Here is a 24743-nt window from a genome sequence, read left to right on the forward strand (position 1 = left end):
ACACATACTAAATATGTGTCCACAAGACTTTTGACTAATGGATGTTGTCGCCTAGAGTTTTTTCTTCAAAATGATCTGAAAATCATCATGCCTTATCATTCACATAAAACAATAGATAAGTTTAAATTTAAAAATGACACTTTTTGTTTGGAAAGGCAATATGCGCAGGGGTGTGACCTGCTGTGATTCACACCTGAGAAGACAATGGGCCCGCATAATGAGCGCATAATGGAGCATACTAATGACCCTTTCATTCAGGTGTGTCACTGAGCCACAAGAATGCAATGACAACATATATATATATATATACACTCACCGGCCACTTTATTAGGTACACCTGTCCAACTGCTCGTTAACACTTAATTTCTAAGCAGCCAATCACATGGCGGCAACTCAGTGCATTTAGGCATGTAGACATGGTCAAGACAATCTCCTGCAGTTCAAACCGAGCATCAGTATGGGGAAGAAAGTTGATTTGAGTGACTTTGAACGTGGCATGATTGTTGGTGCCAGAAGGGCTGGTCTGAGTATTTCAGAAACTGCTAATCTACTGGGATTTTCACGCACAACCATCTCTAGGGTTTACAGAGAATGGTCCGAAAAAGAAAAAACATCCAGTGAGCGGCAGTTCTGTGGGCGGAAATGCCTTGTTGATGCCAGAGGTCAGAGGAGAATGGCCAGACTGGTTCGAGCTGATAGAAGGGCAACAGTGACTGAAATAACCACTCGTTACAACCGAGGTATGCAGCAAAGCATTTGTGAAGCCACAACACGCACAACCTTGAGGCGGATGGGCTGCAACAGCAGAAGACTCCACCGGGTACCACTCATCTCCACTACAAATAGGAAAAAGAGGCTACAATTTGCAAGAGCTCACCAAAATTGAACAGTTGAAGACTGGAAAAATGTTGCCTGGTCTGATGAGTCTCGATTTCTGTTGAGACATTCAGATGTTAGAGTCAGAATTTGGCGTAAACAGAATGAGAACATGGAACCATCATGCCTTGTTACCACTGTGCAGGCTGGTGGTGGTGGTGTAATGGTGTGGGGGATGTTTTCCTGGCACACTTTAGGCCCCTTAGTGCCAATTGGGCATCGTTTAAATGCCACGGCCTACCTGAGCATTGTTTCTGACCATGTCCATCCCTTTATGGCCACCATGTACCCATCCTCTGATGGCTACTTCCACCATGTCACAAAGCTCTAATCATTTCAAATTGGTTTCTTGAACATGACAATGAGTTCACTGTACTAAAATGGCCTCCACAGTCACCAGATCTCAACCCAATAGAGCATCTTTGGGATGTGGTGGAACGGGAGATTCGCATCATGGATGTGCAGCCGACAAATCTGCGGCAACTGTGTGATGCCATCATGTCAATATGGACCAAACTCCCTGAGGAATGCTTCCAGCACCTTGTTGAATCTATGCCACGAAGAATTTAGGCAGTTCTGAAGGCAAAAGGGGGTCCAACCCGTTACTAGCATGGGGTACCTAATAAAGTGGCCGGTGAGTGTGTATATATATATATATATATATATATATGCCTATATAATACAAAATTGGTTTACAGTTCCAATTATTGTATAATATCAAATGTAAATTGTATAATATCAAATGTAAACATTTCTAGTAATTGTGCAGTTAATTCTCATACTGTTTTGACAGAAAGTTTGGGAATATATCCCAAATGTGTCACTAATAAAACACAATACAAATAATTTAAAGAGGAGGCTTATATTGAGCTTTTAAGATTTACCTAAGATTTATTTATATGTAGCCTACATATATTTTTGCTATTTTAATAAAAAGGTTACAATTACTACAACAATTAAAATTTTAACTATATTTCAAATGTAATCTTTCTTTGTATATACTAAAGCAGGAGTCACCAACCCGTCGATCGCGATCGACAAGTCGATCTTGGAAGCATTTTAAGTCGATCGCGAAGAGTTTTCAAAATCAGAGAAAAAACACTAATATTTGTATTCATTATTATTTATTAATTAAAAATGCACCATGTGTGAGCCTTCTGTGTGTAGTAAATGGTGTCTAGGGGATGCGGAGGCGCGCGCGCCGTTACAATGACGTCTATTTTGGCTCATGCGGACGCGTCGAGTATAAACAAGGCTTCACGCTTTAACCAGTTCAGCCACTTCACACTACGCTCACATCAAGCTCTTCAAGCTAACGATACGCAAGCTAACGAAACGATGGCACAACGGTGAGGGAGTAGGCTATTGCTAGTTTGAAATCTGCAGGGGTTTTCCTGCATAGACAATTATGAGGCGGCCGCCTACGTCAAATTTATAGTTAAGAAACAATATAACGTTATAGACTACACACGACCAGAGTGCTGTTTTCCTGAATGCAAGCACAATTGAAACCAAGATATTGATTTCATAACAGGTCAATAAACAAATAGTTAAAATTAAGTTACTTACATTTTTAGACGTAATTACTGTTTTTGTTCTGTTTCAGCAGCGAAAATAGTTCCAAACAACAGAATCAGCGCATCTCACAGCAACACTCATCCATTATTCATTACTGAATGATTCAGCGTTTTGACCTAATCGCTCGAGTCAAAGATTCAATTAACGTTACCCATTATTAAACCGCCTCATTCTGAATCAATCAGCCGTTTGAACGAATCGTTTAAATGAATGACTCAATGACTCGCTCATTAAGACGGCCGCCTGCCGCTTCTACTGGCGGTTTAGTTTCAAAGTATCATTCTTTTCAACATTCCTTATTTGTATATTCAAAAAATATTCAAAACAATCTCATCTCATTTAACACAGTTATAATTTTTCAATGTAAATTATTAAATTTGATTGGTAACAGCCTTGTCTTATTATTTTAATTGAATGTATTGATAAAATGTAAGAATTTGAAATGAAATTTAGAGCATACCAGTACATTAAATAAAATTAGGGGGAAAATGGCCTTTATAAAGGTACAAAAAATTATTCCGATAAGAGTGTTTTCAAAAATGAAACATTGACAATTTAAGTTTAAAGGGAGTAGGCTAAAGCCTCTGTTTAGGCTATAAAGGAAATGTAATTTTGCCAAAAGAAGAACTTTTAATTTAAATAAATGTTAATTTTAAATCAGCCTACTTCAGTGTGATATGTTACCATATTATCATGCTTAATTGAATAATTGTAATGTGATGATCAGATGCAGATATCTAAATCAAAGAATATGGGTGGTTGGCGGGTGGATTATTATTTATTTTTAACAACAGATTCGAGTGACTCAAAGTGCACCAGATTAATGAATTTATCTTTAAAATGTACAAATTTTTCTCACGGGGGGGCATGCCCCCGGACTCCCCTAGTGTTCCGATTTTACCACCTTTACCATCATTTTGAGCCAGGAAAAACACTGTATTGGCTATTGTTAAAAGGAGATCTGTGTTTTATGTTGTTGGAAAAGGGAAAGAGAATCAGTGCTGTACATGTGTGACGATCTGCGGCTGGAGTGCCCGCTTGAGCCTCTGGGGGGCACTCCTTCCTAGTTTATTGTTTCCTTTAGGTTTCACCCTGGACTGATTTTGGTTGATTTCATGCACCTGTGTTTGATTATCTTGTTTAGCGCACCTGTCTTAAGCCTGAGTTTTCCCTTGGTTCATTGCTCAGTATTGTATGTGTCTCACTGCATCCTAAGCGTTTTCCTAGTTCCTTAGTGTTTCCTAGTTTCACGGTTCCTGGACTCCCTGCCTGTTTCTGGTCTTCCCGTTTGCCTCATCCTTGCATTATATGTTTGCTGATCTGGACTGCTTACCTGGTTTTGACCTCTGCCTGTTCTCTCGTACCTGTTTCTGGATTGTCCTCTCAATAAAGCCTGCATTTGGATCACCACTGTCTGTTTCCACCGAGCAGTTCATGACAGAATACTGAGCCAATTCTGATCCAGCGGCTGAGAGGAACACGGACCTCGTTATGGATCCCACAGCGCAGATCGTAAGCCTCCGTCAAGGAGAACGTCCTCTCAAGGTTTTTGTGACAGATTTTTTGAAGCTCGCTCGTCAGTCCTACTTGAATGATTTCTGTTTGATGATGTTCTTTCGGGGAGGACTGTCTGAACCACTCGGCTCTGCTATACCGTTTCCGAGTTCAAGCTGGACTCTTACTCAATATATTGACCTGGCCTTTTCCATGAGCGGTTCACTTTTTACTGTGGATTTTTTGGAACTTTTCCTTCACAAAAGATCCGACGATTTGCCCTTGTACAAGGTACCCACTGAATCCACGCATCAAGTGTCTCCCGGTGAATCAGCGCTTCACACGTGCTCCGCCGAGTTTGCGCTACATGGAAGCCCAGTTGAACCAGCGCTTCGTAAAGGGTCCGCCGTATCCACGCAACATGTGAATCCCGACGTTCTAACACTTCACGTAAGCTCTGTTATATTCCTGCCTCAAGAGTTTTCTACTGAGTCTGAGCGCGTGCCAGCCGAATCAAGTGAGTCAAGTGCCGCCGAGTCTAGCGAGTCAAATGAACCGAGTCCCGAGTCAAGTGAACCGAATCCCGAGTCAAGTGAACCGAATCCCGAGTCAAGTGCATCGTCTTCTGAGTCTTCCAGTGAGTCAAGTGCATCGTCTTCTGAGTCTTCCAGTGAGTCAAGTGCATCGTCTTCTGAGTCTTCCAGTGAGTCAAGTGCATCGTCTTCTGAATCTTCCAGTGAGTCAAGTGCATCGTCTTCTGAGTCTTCCAGTGAGTCAAGTGCATCGTCTTCTGAGTCTTCCAGTGAGTCAAGTGCATCGTCTTCTGAGTCTTCCAGTGAGTCAAGTGCATCGTCTTCTGAGTCTTCCAGTGAGTCAAGTGCATCGTCTTCTGAGTCTTCCAGTGAGTCAAGTGCATCGTCTTCTGAGTCTTCCAGTGAGTCAAGTGCATCGTCTTCTGAGTCTTCCAGTGAGTCAAGTGCATCGTCTTCTGAGTCTTCCAGTGAGTCAAGTGCATCGTTTTCTGAGTCTTCCAGTGAGTCAAGTGCATCGTCTTCTGAGTCTTCCAGTGAGTCAAGTGCCGCCGAATCAAGCGAGTTAAGTGCCGCCGAGTCAAGTGCGTCCAGTGCTGAATCTAGCAAAGTGAGTGATTCAGACCAAGTGATTGAATCAAGCCCAGTGACTCGCCGTCGCAGGAGGAGGAGGACTCGTTCGGCTCGCCAGGCTCCGGTGAGTGTATCCAGACGCCCTGCCCTGCCGGCCCCGCCTCTGCGCCTCGCCCTGCCGGCCCCGTCTCTGCGCCTCGCCCTGCCTGCACCCTTCAAGCTCCGGGAGGCCTTTCTTGAACCTGTGAATTTCCCCAAGTATTTTTTTGGGGGGGGCAGTAGGTACTCTGTGAGGGCCATGGAGGTGATGCTGACATGGACCTCATCTGAGTCTGCTCTGCCCTCGTCTCCCTCCGAGTCTGCTCCGCCCTCGTCTGAGTCTGCTCCGCCCTCGTCTCCCTCCGAGTCTGCTCCGCCCTCGTCTGAGTCTGCTCCTCCCTCGTCTCCGTCCGAGTCTGCTCCGTCCTGGTCCCCTTCCAAGTGTGCTCACCCATGGTCTCTTGCCCTGCTCTGGTCTCCAGGCCCCAGGTCTCTCCATGGGCCTGGCCCCCTGCCTCTCCACGGGCCTGGCCCTCCATCCCATCCCCCGTCAACCTCCCTCCGGAGCTCTTAGGAGCGTCTGGAAGCCGCTCCTTAGAGGGGGGGTTATGTGACGATCTGCGGCTGGAGTGCCCGCTTGAGCCTCTGGGGGGCACTCCTTCCTAGTTTATTGTTTCCTTTAGGTTTCACCCTGGACTGATTTTGGTTGATTTCATGCACCTGTGTTTGATTATCTTGTTTAGCGCACCTGTCTTAAGCCTGAGTTTTCCCTTGGTTCATTGCTCAGTATTGTATGTGTCTCACTGCATCCTAAGCGTTTTCCTAGTTCCTTAGTGTCTCCTAGTTCCTTAGTGTTTCCTAGTTTCACGGTTCCTGGACTCCCTGCCTGTTTCTGGTCTTCCCGTTTGCCTCATCCTTGCATTATATGTTTGCTGATCTGGACTGCTTACCTGGTTTTGACCTCTGCCTGTTCTCTCGTACCTGTTTCTGGATTGTCCTCTCAATAAAGCCTGCATTTGGATCACCACTGTCTGTTTCCACCGAGCAGTTCATGACAACATGACTGTTTTAGGCCTGTAATTGATTGATTATTGAGGTAATGAATAGTAGAAGGTCTGTAATTTGTGTGAAAATATTTTTGAAGAATTGAAGGATGACTGTTGTCATAATATTTTGTATGCTAGTTGCACTTACCATTTTGATTTGAAATAGCCTGTTTTAAAAGGGAAAATGAAACAGTACATTATTGGCTTAGGCCTGTAATTGACTGATTATTGTGTTTATATATGAGTAATAAGCCTGTGGATATATACTTAACAATGTTATATTACTGTTGAAAATGTTGAATTATAGTTGACAGTTTGTATAGTTATATACTATTTGTATAGTTAAATAAATATTTTCCTAGTGACTAACAGGCAACAAAGAATGTCAAAGTAGAACTACATTGTGGCCTTGTTTTTTCATAATTTTCTGCAAGTGGTAGATCTTGGTTTACATTTGGACTTGGGATGTGATCTTAGGCTTGAAAAGGTTGGTGACCACTGTACTAAAGTATACATTTTATCATACATATTTCACAGTTGCGGATTAATTAGTTTGAATATAGCCTACAATGAACAAACACTATAATAACATCTTAGCAAACAAGCTTATTTGATGTGGCAGTATTTTACAGTAAAAACTACATCTTCTCTTTCATATGTAACATATCGTTTTTATTAGGACATATAAATGTTAATTTGCAGTTTAATACGTTGCTTATACAAAAATATTTTATTTCAACATATTTCAGTCGATTTTTACTCATCTCAGTATTGCAATATAGTTAGGTAAAAGCTGTTCATTCATTCACACACAAAAATGCGATTCATATTCAAACAGTCTTTTTGTTTACAGACACTATTTCATATCGCGATTAGAACAAAGCACTTGAAAATAAAGAATGTAGCCTACCTATTCCTCACCTGGATCCGTTGCTCCTCAAAATGAAACTACCTGCACTTGTTCTGAGGTAATTTTTTCCAGGATTATTATTAAGATAGTATTATTCCTCACAGCGTCGTAAATATGAGTCTCTTTCGGTGGGTTATCCAGCTGATGTGGGCGTTGATCGCCTCAGAGCGTTTGTGTTTGAATAGAGCGCGCGCTCCGTGGGCGTGGTCAAATTAACTTTAATGACCTGAGACGAGAACGACTATCATCTCTCTCTTTTCGTACAGATTACATAAAATGAGAAAATTTGTTTTTTATATAAATTACTTCATTTAAAAGAAGATAATTCAGGCTTCATGCCTGTGTGCCTGTATACCTGTTTGACTGAGTATTTGCAGAGTTACAGTTCATTTTTCGGACGCGTTTCAGAATGGACTTCACTGACAGAGAGAACGCAGAACGCGCATCATGTTTATTTTTCTTTATTAGGCGAAAAGCACAACACTTTGTTTTTATTGTGAGGTTCCACAAAAAAAATACAAACTTAACAGGATCGAATGATGTACAACACTTATATGTAAGATCAAAATCAACAGAGTAACTTGAGTCTCTTTTGCACTGATAAGGAAAAAAGTGAGCTGGTATCGCCGGCGAGACCGCCGACCCCAGAGGGTTAAATCTTCAAAATGGCTATGGATGTGCCATTTTTTTTTATGATGAATGTGAGGTACCTGAAACCTTTTACAAAGACTGCCCCATAAACGTCACATAAAAAGCAAACTGTGGTTGGTTATTTTACATATGCCAAGACTGTAACCAACAGAAATATGGCTATTAATCACCCGACTGATAGTCCTTAGAGGGTTAGTTCACCCAAAAAATTGTCATCATTTACTCACCCTCATGTCTTTCCAAACCTGTATAACTTTCTTTCTTCTGTGGAACATTAAGATGTTCTATAAAATGTTCTTCATACATTGAAAGTCAGTTGGATCTAATGTTGTTTTTGAAATACAAAAAACATCCTGGTTGCGTATGCAACCCACCATTCCCTGAAGGAGGGAACAGAGGACGTAGTCGACGTCGACCGAATGGGGATCACGCCAGGGAGCCAATCGTCTTCGAGTACTATTGAGTGAGCCAATGGGAATTGGCGTGCGTGATGACATCACACACTCCGTCCCCACGACGCGGGTATAAATACGGAAGTGGATGCACGCACTAGTTTGTTTTTCGCTGAGGAGCTGAGAGTAACTCGGAGTCAGCGGTGGTCCAGCGGTAGTGACAAGGGGACTACGTTCTCCGTTCCCTCCTTCAGGGGGTTGCATACGCAACCAGGACTTTCCCTTTCAGTCGAGAAGGTCAGACGTAGTCGACATCGACTGAATGGGGATAACCATTGAAAATGCTACTAAAGCTGCGACCTTCCAGTGCCTAGACAAAAGCCTCCAGATCCCCCCGCAATTTAAGCCTGGGGAAGGGACAGGGCTTAGGCCAGGGAAGTCACTGCTGTTCCTACAGGACCACTGGGAAAGCGTTCCCTGTACATGGAAGGAAGGGACGCTGCGGAAGCCACATCCTGCCCGAAGGGAGGTAACGTGAAGAATACACATATGAACTGGGTGGATGACCGGGCAGTAAAACATATGGAATGTCATTGGGGTGGCTCCAGCCTATGACGGGGGGAGACTCAACCGGACAGTGACGGCAGAGCAGGCTCTGCCAAGGGACGAGTGATAGGCCTGGCTTCGGACGTTCCGCCACGTCCGTTGCCGAAGGGTATGCAGGAACTCGACTGGGTTCGGCTAAAAAACGAGGAACTCAACTGGAGCAAGAATTGCGCACGTATCCAGTCCATAGGAGGGGAATGGCGCAGCAAGCCGACACAACGAACCGGGCTTACAGTGAAACTGGCTTCATGTGAACGGTTCGACACATATGCTAGTTTTCTAGCGAACATGATGGGTGTCGCCCAGCCCCCAACTCTATTTAACATCTGTTAGCGAGGCACTTTGTGTCAATGCCTAGGAGGGAGCAATACCCTCACTTAGGAGGAGCTCACCACCCAGGTGGGCACGTGCACCTTGGGAAAACTCTCTCACCAAGATGAAGGCAACCACTTGGGCCAGCCTCTGCTTGGAAACAGCCTTCCCTTCTGGTGGTTTCCGTAACTGGTCTGAACTGGTCTTCATGAGCAGCTCTGCTCAACACCTAAGTGTGATAAAATTCACTGAGCTTCAGGAGCATGTCTGCTCAACACCTGAGTGTGATGAATTTCACTGAGCTTCAGGAGCATTTCTGCTCAACACCTGAGTGATAAAAATCACTGAACTTGAGCAGGCGCCAAGCGTCATGAATCGCATAGCCGCTTTCTTAGAAGGCTCACTGGGGAACACATTTCTGTGGAGCCCCGGGGTCAGCTGAAAGCCAGTGTCTGTCCAAGGGTTGTCCGCTCAGACAGGAACACAACTGGCAGAGGGACGAGTCCGGAGGCAAACAGATGTAACTGTGCGGCCCCGAAGTGGTCCCTGCCCAGTTGGACCGCCAGGGGATGGAGTCTCCACTCTCCCTGGCCACAGCTGTCGTAAGGCTCGTTGGCGGCACGATTGAGCAGGCCGGAAGAAATAGTGGAATGAAGCGACCTCAGAAGCTTCTGACTCCAAGGAGGAGGTGACCGGTGAGTTGAGTTGCGAGGGAAGCTTAGCGCAACAGTCGCGATGTTGTCTTTTCAGACCAGTACCAGCTCGCTGAGCAGCGGTGGCTCAAAGCGAGGTGAACTGCAAGGAGGTAACAAATACCAATGCAGTCGGAGGTCGCCCAGGCCTCCGTTAAAGCATGCCCTTTGTACATGGCCCCTCAGTCGGTGTTAGTGGACCTCGTTCTAAGAGCGGCTTGGCCCGGAGAAACGAAAGGTCTGATCACGGGCTGAGGGATTGGCGGCAGGCCGGGGTGATCTGTTGTCACACAGGGCGTGCCGCTCTGCCACGGTCACCTCGGGACTCTATCATAAAGCTAGTGCTGAAGCGGTCTTTACATGGAGGAAGCCATATGCTTCTGCCCCAGGGTCTGCCATATGCCCCAGGACCCTCTGAAAGTTCTTTCAGTGGGACCCTTTCTCACTTCAAGCACCAGCCGAACACACTCTTCTTGAAGAGACGTGTTGGACCGAGTCCTTCTCCTGAACTGAAAAAGAGAGCGGAAGGATAGAGATCTGAAGTACTGTCCTTCAGGTCGAACGCTGCAGGCCAACCTTGGGGACGGAGCATTTGAAAATGCATTTCTGTGTTAGTAATTGAACGGAGGCTTTCGAAAAAGGGCCTGTTTCAATTGACAGAGGTCCAAGATGGCCATAACCCACCACATATCTAGGGTACAATGAAGTACGGGTTTATAGAAACAGGTCTTCATATCGGCTGGAGGGGAGGCCACATCGCGTCCTTCGCCAGGAGGACTGCGACGTCCGCACACAGGACAGGAGCAGTGCTCAACACGTAGGTGTGATAAATATCACTGAGCCAGGGCGACAGCCAAGCGAAATCAATCGCAAGCCGAGTCTGCTGGTATTTTTGGGGCCAGGTGGAGCGGTAGGAAGCATCTTTAGGCTTACACACAACGTGCCAGGGGCCAGGGAACCACAGACGTACCCGAGGTGGGGCAGCGAGGTGGAGGACAGGGACGCACAGGGATGACATCTTGGAAAAAGATGCAAATGCACCCGTGTTACTCTTTCAGGAAATAGGACCCATCACCAGTGCCGGAGCATACAGGGGAATGACCGCGGCAACACTAAACAGTGAACTGAAACAGTGAAGCACTCACTTTTCCCCCCTCTAACCAGCCGTCAACACACAAACCTTTAGAAATTTGTTGCTGTTAAAACAGCAGTTGAGAGCTCACCTCTGAGATCACCTCTGCACTCACTAGGGGTGTAACGGTACATGTATTCGTATTGAACCGTTTCGGTTCGAGGCTTCCGGTTCGGTACGCATTCAAACCAGACGATTCCTTGGACCATTTTTCCTACCGACAAAATTTGCGCTGGCGTGACCACCACAACGTTGCGCAACATCAAATGGCAAGCGTAAAGAAAGCGGAACGAAACTGCGCTACTCATTATGTGCTTCACGGATCGTTTATCAGTTCGGAGTTCGGACCAGCAACATCTGTGCAGCGCGAGCCGATCTCGATCAAGCGACACTGTTACTACACAGCGCTAAGAGATCCAGTAAAGAAAACATTTGAATTCGCCACTGAAGTAATAACATCGCTGCGAGATCTAGTGAGAAGCATTCACATTTCTCCGTTATTAACCGTAGATCTCTATTAGATCAAACAGCGCTGACGTGGACACCAGGAGAAATATTGTGCCGTGAATGAACTAAGTTAGTAATACTTTACGTCCACAGACCAGCAACATTCACCATAACTGTAACCAGTTTGGCTGGAATAGTGAAATGCTTTCAAGTACTTCACACATCTTTTTCCAGCACTTCAAAACTCAAATATTATATAAATAAATATATGAAGAGTTCAGATGCAAAAGCCTTTAAGTGCCATTTGAAATTTTCTTCTAGAATGATCATTTTTATGAAGCTTGTATATTTAAGTTCAGTAATTTCACTCAAATGACAATTAATAGGTAATCTTCATTGCCATTTAAGTGAAATTACTGAACTTAAATATACAAGCTTGATAAAAATAAAGAAAATTTCAAATGGCTTTTGCATCTGAACTCTTCATATATTTAAATGTTATTTTTAATGTGATGACCAAAACATTATTTGTTCATCCTTCAAAGATGACACCCATTTATAAACCTGAAAGTTTCAAGATGTAGGAAAACTCAACTTATTTAAAAAATATTTTTTCTTTTAACAAATAGGAAATTTCTCTGGCATTTCTTACTTTTTGCTGTATCGAAAACGTACCGAACCGTGACTTTAAAACCGAGGTACGTACCGAACCATGATTTTTGTGTACCGTTACACCCCTAGCACTCACGCTGTAGAAACCACCAGCACTGGGAGTCTTCCAGAAGAACACTGACACACTCGCTCGTTGTAAACAACAGCACTCTTCAGAGACATCAAATGTTCGGCTCCAAAACGAAAGGCAACTAGTGCGTGCATCCACTTCCGTATGTGATGTCATCACGCACGGCAATTCCCATTGTCTCGTTCAATAGTACTCGAAGATGATTGGCTCCATGGTGTGATCCCCATTCAGTCGACGTCGACTACGTCTGACGTTCTCGACTGGAAGGGAACTGGTGTGCATGTGTTTGTGTGTGTTGGCACATATATTGCCTGTGTATTTTAACATGCTTAATAAATATATAAACACACACACACACACATATATATATATATATATATATATATATATATATATATATATATATATATATATATATATATATATATATAGTTTTTCTCCTCAATGCAGTGTCAAATGTCTGAGGTGTTCCCTTTCTTGAATAAGAGTAGCTTCAACTTAAATCTTCGATGTTGTTTTTCCATTTGTGCTAAGCTGGAAGAGTATCCATCCTGTACAGAGGCTGAACTCAGCAGTCTGTATTTCAGGAAATTACCCTCAGTGCTGACAGTGGAAAAGGTCACAGCAAGTCATAACTGGTATGGCAATGATTCCATCAAAAATATTAACAGGTGTGTGTACAGGTGGAGGCTACTCATCACCCTTTAATACTCATTTCCCATTTGTCATCATTTATTGTGATAATGGACACAGAGAAATAATCTTTTCTGAAAGAAATCCAACACTTTAATAGTTAAGGTGATTTGTTCAATTATCTCAAAGACTAATTAACTGTACTTGGGGCATGATGCATGTTAAGTCAAGACTTGCCTGATCTCACTTAGCTTTAAAATGATAAATTACCTCCCATTAGTATTTACCAATGAATGAGTTGTCCAGTCCATGGTCTGACAGATTGTTATCTTCACTGAAAGCTATTACTTAAACTGATAAAAAAAAATATTTAAAAAATAAAATAAAAACCTGTCTGCATTACATTGATGATTGACTCTCTTCTAATTTTTAAATCATATGTTTCTACTTTACAGAGCAAAATATACTTTGTAAAGCCTTCAAGCTTGTTTTTTAAACTTGTGATCCTAACACTTCTGTCAAAATAATTTAAGTAAACTAAGCCTCTAAAATGTAATAAGGCACCACATGTTTCATATCTTCATTTCAGATTTTATTTCCAAAGCTGCAAAGTGGTTTTATTTTACCTTCTTTTTTTTTTTTTTTGCCTCAGTGTATATAGCCTGATAAACCCTTGCCATCTGTATCAATTAAAATAAGCTATCAGTACAACAGCACCCCCTAGAACTGGTAAAGGCATAGCTTATAGGCACAGCAGCACTTCTCAAAAACATCGATTTAAGCAGAGCTCTTACAACTGCATGAATCAGTTTATAAACTTGTGAATGAAAGGATCTGAAAAGAGGAACAGTACAGCACATTTGAATAGGACTGTAATGAAATTGAAAAAGGCATAGTTTTATATGAAAAAAAGGATTATGACAAGTGGCATCAGGAGATCCAATCTTATGTGTCAAAAGGAAGTGATACGGGGGATGTGTGTCATTTGCCTTTTACTCTAGGCCTTTTACACTCTCCATTCACACTTGTGTTTTTCTCACCCTCTCCATCTGGGCCACATCTACTGCGTATGAGCACTGAGATGCACTGTAATAGGATGTATTTATTCAGTACTTAAATTTAAGAACTGCTGACCTAATCTGTTCTGCACCTCATTAGTGCACATTTGACTCAATGATACGTAGAAACTGATTCCAATGTAGGCTGACAGTTTGTTTGGAGGCATAGGAATAAGCAATTACTTTATATACACTGTATCTAATTGATTTAAATGGTGCTATTTGACCCAGAGAGTTTAAGTTTAACCTTCTGTGCAGAATGTATGTTCACCAGAACTGTACAATTGTGCCCTATTGATTGTCAACGGTTGATATGGATTTCATTTTCTCCTTCTCTTACTCCAGCTATCAGGGTTTTCTCCCAGTTGAGTTTGTTTGGGAATGAAAGAATAAAAATGTACTGTGAAACCCCATTACCCTCTTAAGACCCTCCTATAGCACTCTAGAGAACACATAAATAATTTAGATAGACACGGAGTCCAGAGAGAGTGGCCATGATTGTTCACATACATTTCAGTTTCCACTCTAACGGTTGCAGCACATTACATGTAAAGTCAGCATGAAATTAAATTTATTTCTCAATGCATGTTATAGATTTTGTTGTGAACAATTCATCCATGCATATGTTTAATAATAAAAAATATATATATACTGTATATATATTTATATATATTTGACCTTGTAATGTTTAATCAAAATGTCATAAGTGGAACTTCCAGTGAAAAAGACTTCTCTCTGTTGACGGATGCTGGACGTCTCCAATCATTTTGTCCACTTAAACTCTGCCCTTGCAAGCTCACGTCCATCTGCCTCTGCTTTGGAGTGCAATGCCCACAATCCCACATTTCAAAATCCAATTAATAACCAATGCATAGAACCAAGTCACAACCACAATACAGAAGGAAAGATCTGTCGCTACTATTGCAACTATGTCCAATCAGCACAGACATGACCATTTTACAATATCTAATATGTGCATAACATTACTCATGTACTGCTATACTATATGAAGTGAATTGCATGAAAAGTAAGTCTCAACTCTTTTTAGAAATATTGTTCATATGCAAAAAAATATGCTTAATCCCATATGGAATGGTAATGCTTGAAAGTTCTGTTTTCTCTGATTTGAGGTACAGTGGAGAACTTTGGTTATACCAGCTGTAATCCTCTAGATAGAAAGGTCATCTTAGACTTAAATTGAAGCTTATAAACTTGGGAAGTTTTTCATGTATATTTTTAGGCAGTGATATGTATAATAAAATGCTTGAAAATGATCACTTTTAATGACAATTTGTCAGGCGGACAGACATATTTTTTTTTGTCTTTTGGGGTATGTTGAGGGTGATATTTGACAGCAAAAAGGCAGCAATACCCAGAATCTTTTTCTGCTAGTTTGCCCAATGTGTCAGGATACACCATGCAAAATATTAGGGTTATATGACCATGTATGTAGCTGCAGTACCTTAATATTCACAATTACATCATTCCGCCAAAAGCTTTTCCCAAAAAGGGTGTTTTTTTGGCCCCTGAGAGTGAGACCAAACGGGGCCGAGTTGGGGGTGGTCATTATCAACTTGTGATGGCCCAAGGTATAAGATAATAGGAAATAATAGTGAAAAAAGGTAGCAAAAAACCTCCTGAGGAGTGGACCTGGCTCCCAGCCTATTAGGCATCAACCTGTGCGTTCAGAGGCAACTTAACTGAGTATAATATTTTCAGGTGTCAAGGACACTCGGTTCAACCGAAGTCAGTTGCGTAGGGGAAAAAATCTACCACAGCTGCATCCTTTTAATGCTTTGGTTCTTCAAAATGTCTCCTCTCATGTTTAACTAAAGAAAGTTGAAAATAGTGAATGAGTAGATAATAAATTAAGATATTTAAGACATTTAACTATATTTCTGAACTTAACATAAATGTCAAAGACTTTGAATACTATACAATCATTTTAACTAGAAATGAGAGTTTTAGCTAGGGGTAACTGGATTCTGGTTTACATCACAAATTTACCGAGCATAAAACAGCTAACATAGCAAGAATTTATTATGAAAATATTTGCAAGATTAAATATCACACAGCACAAGCACATTTTGAGAAATTTCAAGCTGTCTTTGGAATGTTTATTCTTGATGAGATACAGAATTGGCTTAACAGCATCCTCTACTGGTTGTTTTGAATACTCCAACATTGGTCTCACAGGACATAGGGTGCTTCTCAAATGCTGTGAAGGCTGTGTCCTAGTAAGGCTGTATATCTCGGCTACTACATCAAGTGCAGCCGAAGGCCATCTCAATTTGAAGGTTCCTTGGAAGGCAGTCTTTAGCCCTATTCGGACAGGATTAACTTTACAAGGGTAGATGGAGTAATGTAATTTTACTCTAGGACGTCTGTAATATTAATGGCCAATTCGCACGGGATACGATAACTCAGTAAAACTAGCAGAAGTGGGAGGGGTAACTCGATTTGCGCATCGCCGTCACCCTGCTGTCGTCATGTGCGTATTATGTTGCTTCCTGATATCACGTGCGCAACCACATATAACCTATATATATATATATACATATATATAAAACAGTTATGTCCGGTCGAACGATGTATTAATTAACTTCAGATTTGATTGTGTTGGTAACAGGCACTTACCTAACGTTAAAATATGTTTCGTGCCTCTAACAAGTGCTTTCGATCTTCTTTCTGATCTGAATGGTATGTGGAAAACACTTGAGTTTTGCCACAGACTTGTCCCAGCATTTTTAAGCGTCTCCATACTTGAAAAACCACGGAAAACTAATTTTAAACAGGAAATGACAAAATATTTATGTACATATTTACAGCGGGTCTATATTCGCACGGGATTAGTAGAGGTAATTTTTCCGGACCTTTTTACTAAAGGGAAAAGTTGCTGTAATCTTTACTGACATTGTCCGTAATGATTACTGAGATGGCACATTCAGACGGGACTAAAATCACAGAGAAGCTCTGGTAATTATTACTTTACCCCACCTCTCCATGTTAAACTAGTCCCGTCCGAATAGGGCTTTTCTTTCACATCCTTCATTTTCAAGGATGCATTCTTTGCGTCCTTCATTCACCCACAATCTTTTGCACAAATTCCAATTCACGAAAAATAACTGATGGAAAACGAGTCAGCACTGAGCTTGTCTGTAAGACAAAAATAATGTTTTATGAGAGGAAGGCATACATGTTATTATTTGTTTTTGTGTAAATTAATCACTTAACACACTAAACTGCCAATAATATAAGCTACTGGAAGACCATAGGCAGTTGTCATTCACTGTATTACATTAATAGAAAGATACAAAGTATTTTTCCAAAAGTAAACATGTGACATAGCCATGTGGAATTACTACACTGTTTCATTTTAGCTTTTAATGCTGAGGAAGACTCTCGCCTACAAGCCTCCGAAGAACTGGATTTGGAAGGACACAGTCTCATGAGGCAGCCTTCCATTTGAGAAGCACCCATATTTGCCAGCTGTTGTTTTATCTAAAGAATGAAGTTCAGGGATCAAACGTCATAACAGGGCCCTAATAATTAAGAAAAAGGAGAAAGGTCATGGATTAACACTGGTTTGATTTGAACAGGCTTTTTATTATGAACCCCTGAAAAATGATGCTACTAGTTTGAATCAATCAAGGTAAACGGGAGTGTGATATCCACCTTATTTTAAACGTAAGAGTGGATGCAGCCATTTTGAACTTCCAGTCTCAGCTGCTCCCATTTATTTTAGCCGTACAAAATAATGCTATTCTGCTTGATATTGCAAACTGGTATTTGTTATTATATTATTTTAATTTATTATTGTAATCATAAACAAATAGTTTTACTGTTTACCGCACTACCTATAGAGGCTACTGAATCAGAAGTCTTGCACATTCACAGGAAATAGCTTCATTCTGTTTTGAAAACTAAGGTGGATAACTTGATCTTAGTTATTTTTTTTCTCATAAATTCAATGGTGTAATGTATTTCCCTTCCTTCCTCCTGTAGAAAGTCTGATGCTGGGGACAGAGATGGATCTCCAGCTGGTGGAGGGCACAGTTGTGGCCTTGGAGAGTGCTCTGAAAATGTGGCTTCATGACCAGGGTGGAGACAGAGAACAACTGCACTTGTTGTTACCCGCTTCTCTCACAGCACAGGGTTCTACACCACATCCTGCCAACAACAGGCCAAGCCCAGGTATACAGTTTATAAACGAATTTTAAGAATTTATTTCAGATTTAGATGTAGGTTTATCTACTAAAATATGTATTCGAAAATCTATTTCTTGCTGTACGCAGCTCCAAAATGAATATTTTTGCAAGGCTGTTGTGTATTGTGTGTCTGCTTATTAGTAGGTGTATGTGATGTTGCTTTTGCTCATGTCCCCCTCTGCAGTCTGTTTGAAGTGCGACATGCAGGAGAGACTTCTCAGTCCAGCCCTGCTTCCCAGCAATCCTGACCTTGGAGTGAAGACTGAGAGCACTCAAGATTTCCAGCACCCAAACAAGAGTCTGGCCAACCCCTCGCCACAGCGCCTACGAGTTGTCAAGTACAGTCTCATCTGTAGTTAGATTTTGTTTTAGGAGCTAAACTGCAAGCAAATGACAATAGATTAGCCATTAGCGCAACTTATTTTTATGAATAGGGTTTTGCCACAGAGCTCTCAGAGTGCTGTGATGTTTTATATCATAATATAATACATCATATACCTGGGAAAGTCCATAATAGTGGTTTTGATGGCTATTAATGTTCAGATATATTCAATAGGAACACAAAAACTCAGTATGTATGTGGCCTCTGAAACATAGTTAATGTACAAGTATGACTGTGTGTGGGAGAAGAGGATAAAAAAAATCTATGCAAAAGTCAATATGACGGAGACCGCTCTGTTTGAGTCCTCTGTTTCCAACACAGTCATACATTGTGTTCCCCTTGAGTGTTTTGCATATGATTTTCATGCACATGAGGTCATTCTTCCGGGCACTGTGATACAATCATACCACTTGTCCCCACCTAGCCATTATGGGCCAATTTGACGTACACTTACATAATTCCCTTTCCGCTTACACTTTTTAAGAAATGGATACTCTTTTTCAGTAAGGATGCATTAAATTGGTCAAAAGTGATAGGAATACATTTATAATGTTACACGATTTGTTTCAAATAATTGCTGTTCTTTTCTGAACTTTATATTCATCAAATAAACCTAAAAATACTTTTTTCAACATTGACAATATATATATATATATATATACACTCACCGGCCACTTTATTAGGTACCCCATGCTAGTAACGGGTTGGACCCCCTTTTGCCTTCAGAACTGCCTCAATTCTTCGTGGCATAGATTCAACAAGGTGCTGGAAGCATTCCTCAGGGAGTTTGGTCCATATTGACATGATGGCATCACACAGTTGCCGCAGATTTGTCGGCTGCACATCCATGATGCGAATCTCCCGTTCCACCACATCCCAAAGATGCTCTATTGGGTTGAGATCTGGTGACTGTGGAGGCCATTTTAGTACAGTGAACTCATTGTCATGTTCAAGAAACCAATTTGAAATGATTAGAGCTTTGTGACATGGTGGAAGTAGCCATCAGAGGATGGGTACATGGTGGCCATAAAGGGATGGACATGGTCAGAAACAATGCTCAGGTAGGCCGTGGCATTTAAACGATGCCCAATTGGCACTAAGGGGCCTAAAGTGTGCCAGGAAAACATCCCCCACACCATTATACCACCACCACCAGCCTGCACAGTGGTAACAAGGCATGATGGTTCCATGTTCTCATTCTGTTTACGCCAAATTCTGACTCTAACATCTGAATGTCTCAACAGAAATCGAGACTCATCAGACCAGGCAACATTTTTCCAGTCTTCAACTGTTCAATTTTGGTGAGCTCTTGCAAATTGTAGCCTCTTTTTCCTATTTGTAGTGGAGATGAGTGGTACCCGGTGGAGTCTTCTGCTGTTGTAGCCCATCCGCCTCAAGGTTGTGCGTGTTGTGGCTTCACAAATGCTTTGCTGCATACCTCGGTTGTAACGAGTGGTTATTTCAGTCACTGTTGCCCTTCTATCAGCTCGAACCAGTCTGGCCATTCTCCTCTGACCTCTGGCATCAACAAGGCATTTCCGCCCACAGAACTGCCGCTCACTGGATGTTTTTTCTTTTTCGGACCATTCTCTGTAAACCCTAGAGATGGTTGTGCGTGAAAATCCCAGTAGATTAGCAGTTTCTGAAATACTCAGACCAGCCCTTCTGGCACCAACAATCATGCCACGTTCAAAGTCACTCAAATCACCTTTCTTCCCCATACTGATGCTCGGTTTGAACTGCAGGAGATTGTCTTGACCATGTCTACATGCCTAAATGCACTGAGTTGCCGCCATGTGATTGGCTGCTTAGAAATTAAGTGTTAACGAGCAGTTGGACAGGTGTACCTAATAAAGTGGCCGGTGAGTGTATATATATATATATTTAGCACCAGATAACCATATTAGAATGATTTCTGAAGGATCGTGTGACACTGGAGAAATGGCTGCGGAAAAGTCTTCAATTAAATTAAAATATAAAATATTTATTTGAAATTGTAATATTTCACAATATTAGTATTTCACAATATTATTACTGTTTAACTGTATTTCTGATCAAATAAATGTAACCATGGTGGGAATAAAAGCAGACACACACACACACACACACACACATATATATATATATATATATATATATACACACATTTAAAAAAAATAAGAGGAATCATAAATATTGCATTTTGATTAAAAGGTTTAAATGATTAACTATTTCACACAACATAACAGGTGTTTACATTCCACAAGATAAACTAATAATAACTGAATTTATACCAATAACATACAGCAATATCTAATCAATAATAAAAAAATAATTTAAAGATATACACCTTTAGATCTAGCTGTTGTGTGTGTGTGTGTGTGTGTGTGTGACAGAGTTCTTCATGCCGATGGAGTTTGTCAGTCTGTGCTGTATGGACTACCGCTCGTCATCAGACCAACCTCATGCTGGCAGCTGGACTGGGATGAAATAGAAGCAAACCACCAGACATTTCATGCTCTCTGCCACATACTTAAAGTCAGTGTGTGTGTGTGTGTGTGTTCGTTCATAGAGCACAGCTGTGTGATAATCTGTTATTTAAAGCTACAGTCCGCAGTTTTTCCTCTTTGTCTCTGTTCAAAATCTGCAATTGCAGTTATTCGCGGAATTATCAACTTTAACGTGAGTTGTACTTCGACAACCTTGACACGGCACAGCGCGGATGAACACAATGTTTGAGGAGAGTGTGCAGCTGTCAGTCACCACGCTGGTGTCGATACTGGCATTCAGAATCACAGATTATTCTTTTTTGAAAGTATGACCAACATTATAATTTTCACCGGAAAATGTCATCTGAACAAGTAAGAAACATCCACTTTTGTTCTGGTTCTGACATTGCAGTAAATCGCGATGATTAAATCTAAAAATCGCTTATATCATGCAAAACCGTGCAAACGATACTTTGTTCTCAAATTGTTAATGTTAACAACGTCAGCATTGCGTGACTACATGTAATGTCCTTCCGATATGTATCCTTGTTTTCACATGGGTCCGGTTGCAGAGTCTTTTTTTCTGTAGCCACTCCGAAGTCCGAACGAAGTCTTTTGCATTTTACAGCGGGTGAATCAGTTGTCACTGGTGATTGTCGTTTGAACCTTTCTGGATCCGCCATCAAATTGATAAGTTAAATTATATCAAGTGCTGTAAGAAAAGGCTATAAATCTCCACCTCCAGCATCCTCACATGCAATATAGCCTACTAGCCGAGACTCCTTCTTTATGTGTACAGATGTGACGTAATGACGCAAAGACATGCTCGAATCTCCCGCGGAAATCCACCAGTACCACTGGAATTAAAAACATTAATACAAGCTTACCGCTTTGAATCGAGCTAAGGCAAGCAGATAGTTTTGAACACTGGCTGGTTATGTATTTTCTCAAATTTGTATTTTGGATAATTTTTAACCCAAAAAAAGCTACGGACTGCAGCTTTAAGGATGTTAAAATTTTGTAAAAAAAGAAAAGCTACACTATATATAAATCTGTTTGTCAGACCCGTGACTGGTTCCTGTTGGTACGCTCAGAGCCAGGGTCAGGATCAGGTTCTGGTGTGTTCTCCTACTATGTACTTCAGTCCTCTGGTTCTCTCTCTCTGCTGTTGAAACCTGTGCTGACACGAGAACTGATGCTCCCCTGCTGTCTGCCTGTCTCAATGGAGGACCCACCACTTCCTGCACTCGCCACTGTGGAGGTGCCATTACATAGACAGACATCTAATGCATAGCCCTGACATAATGAACAAACATTGTTTGAAAAACACTGAATATCTCACATTCAACTTGAGTCATTTAGAATTAACAACTGGTTATGTGAATTCTGTAATGAGTGCAATTACTAGTATTAAAGGGATAGTTAATCCAAAAATGACAATTCTGTTATCATTTACTGCAAATGTGTGAATTGTTTTTCTTTAAAAGAAGAAATTTTGAAGAATGTTGGGGTCCAAACAACATTGGACACCACTGACTTTTATTGTATACAATGTTCAAAAGACATACAAAATATCTTATTTTGTGTTCCACAAAAGGTTTGGAATAACTTTAAGAGTAAATGATAATAGAATTGTTTCCCTTTAAGAGAGTTTACTAACCCTTTACAAAATAATCATGTTACACCTCCATGATGATCATGTGATCACTGTGTCCAGAGCTCCCTAGAGCAGCTTGAGAAGGACCCTGTTTTTAACCCTCTCTGTCTGGACTCCAACCTTTACCTGCACCTGAGATTTAGAGGTTTGCTCACCCGCACATCACAACCATTTGGAGCACAAGGCCAGGGCCGAGGCCATCGCAGGGGTGCCAGTCGACCACCAGAGGGCTCCACACAGCGTCAGGTTAGAGGAGTAGAATGGAACAAAATGTCTGAGATACAGTATGTGCAACACAGGAACGAGTAGAACATAAATTTATAGATCTGTGTTTTCTAGAATTTTACTGATCTGCAGTTTGCTATAACTAAACAGTTTTGGACAGTAAGTTAGAGTTGATAGCTGTAGAATTATTCGTATTATTATGATGAGTATTGAGTAACATGTTAATGTTCTAGGGAATTAGAGGAAATAGTTTTGTCATACCTCCATTATAAAAACATAATGACAAGATATGGCATAAAACCTGATATTGTGCCAGTAGTGTTGGCTTAAGTTGACCTAAATAGATTTGATGTAATCAGGTTAAAGTAAAGAAGAGGCGTGTGTCAGTCAACCTCAGCAACTTTTAAACTAAAATGTCAACATGTTCAGCTCTAAATCTGACATTTTAGAAAACAAACTAAAATGCAAATAAATAGAGAGGAAATATCTTTCTATTAACCATCTATCAACGAAGACATAAACTATGGCAAATGGTTGAATTGAGAAATTCTTTGCGTGTGTGATGTTGGAAGGGGAAATGTATTGCCCCAGAGAGCAAAAACGAAACCAAGCACTGGCCTAATACTGAAACACCCACACAAAGGGGAAAGACAAAAAGAGTAAAGGGAGAATGAGAGAGATAAAGAGCAATACAAATAAATGGGTTCCTATTTTGAATCTGGCCACAATTCGACTCAACATGACCAATTTTCCAACCTCAAGCGCTTTGTGATGTCACACATTATAAATAGAAGAAAGATATTTAGCAAATTCAAAACAAAAATATAGTCATTCTTCTAGTGCACTGAAAAATAGATGTAACAAGCGGATCCTATGTTCTAAATAAAGCATGTTAGTTCCATCAGTTTTGTGTCAAGCTTGATGAATTATATTCTCCAGCATGATTTGAGATGAGCATGCAAGAGCATCTTGAGCTTCAGTGGAAAAGGAACATCCGACTGTTAGTACAAAGAGTCACATGATCAATGTCGCAAATGTACTTATTTGATTAGTGACCTAGAAACATTTCCTATGCATTTCTTAATCATTTTTACATAATACTGTTCTTTGTTTAAAAATACTTTCAATTAGATTTGAACCAATATTCTGTGCAATACAGGACATTTTGCTAAAGCAGCGTATACAGAGAAGTCACAATGACACTTAAAGCTCGGCTTGGAGAAGGTGGAACACAATTACATTTTCCTTTACAATTTCTTAGCAAACAGAAATTTTTAGTCATTACTTTGGTTGAATCTTGAATACGAATTTTTGTTTAATGTGCAAACTTGAATCCTGTGGTGGAGAGTTTGACATGATCTGGCTCTATGCTTTTTCTTGTTCTTGCTCACTCTCTCATTTTTCCTGTTCTGTCATTTTTGGTCGCAGGGTCGGCAGTCTCAGAGCCGTGCGCGAGCCACTGTGGCCCCTCTGCCGTCCATTCCTTTAAACAAGATGCCTCGCCCTTCACTGAACCTCAGCCACTCCCGACCCTGTGCCCCTGCCCTCTTTTTCCAGGACAGCTATGAGGAGGAAGACCCTCTGATCATTCAGTAAGGAGAGAGAGAGAGAGAGAGCGCAGAATACTTTCACTGTGAGAGGAAATCACACATTCACTCTCACACTGACTAACATTAACTGCTGTGCAAAGCCAGAAATTCAGAGCAGTCGTTTCTAAACTCCCACAGACAGGATGTTACATACTTGCACATGACCGGATATATACTATTACATGTACTACTAATTTGAAATATATATATATATATATATATATATATGTGCTGTGCAAACTTGGTTTACTATTTAGAGAACACAGTACTGTTCTGTGCATCCCTGCTTCTCTCATCTAACACAAAGCACATTTTAACAACTCAATATACACCTTCAGCTAGCTATACAGACCAAAATACAGAAGAAGAAAAAAACACTTGACGGCATATAATTATTCTTTAGATAAAAGTAAATACGTTTTCAAATAAAATGATTCCTTAGTTAATTCCTTGGTTTTCAGAATAGAATTTAATAGTGCAACATCACAGCTTCATTTATCTAC

The 24743-nt window shown here is 41.1% G+C and overlaps 1 protein-coding gene across 1 annotated transcript in view; it reads left to right on the top strand.

The window, feature by feature from the left end:
* The window catches only part of m1ap (meiosis 1 associated protein), a 46590-nt gene extending 22146 nt beyond the window's left edge, over nt 1-24444 (top strand). The window contains exons 4-9 of the mRNA XM_056244410.1: nt 17717-17905; nt 18104-18257; nt 20677-20818; nt 21833-22030; nt 22487-22672; nt 24080-24444. Of these exons, the coding sequence (XP_056100385.1) occupies nt 17717-17905; nt 18104-18257; nt 20677-20818; nt 21833-22030; nt 22487-22672; nt 24080-24247 (1037 nt within the window). The 3' untranslated portion in view covers nt 24248-24444. The remainder of the gene's footprint in view (nt 1-17716; nt 17906-18103; nt 18258-20676; nt 20819-21832; nt 22031-22486; nt 22673-24079) is intronic.
* The last annotated feature ends 299 nt before the right edge of the window (nt 24445-24743 follow it).

This window comes from Rhinichthys klamathensis, unplaced genomic scaffold (assembly GCF_029890125.1).
Source record: "Rhinichthys klamathensis goyatoka isolate OS25496 unplaced genomic scaffold, OSU_Roscu_1.1 h1tg000973l_1, whole genome shotgun sequence".
Taxonomy (NCBI): domain Eukaryota; kingdom Metazoa; phylum Chordata; class Actinopteri; order Cypriniformes; family Leuciscidae; genus Rhinichthys; species Rhinichthys klamathensis.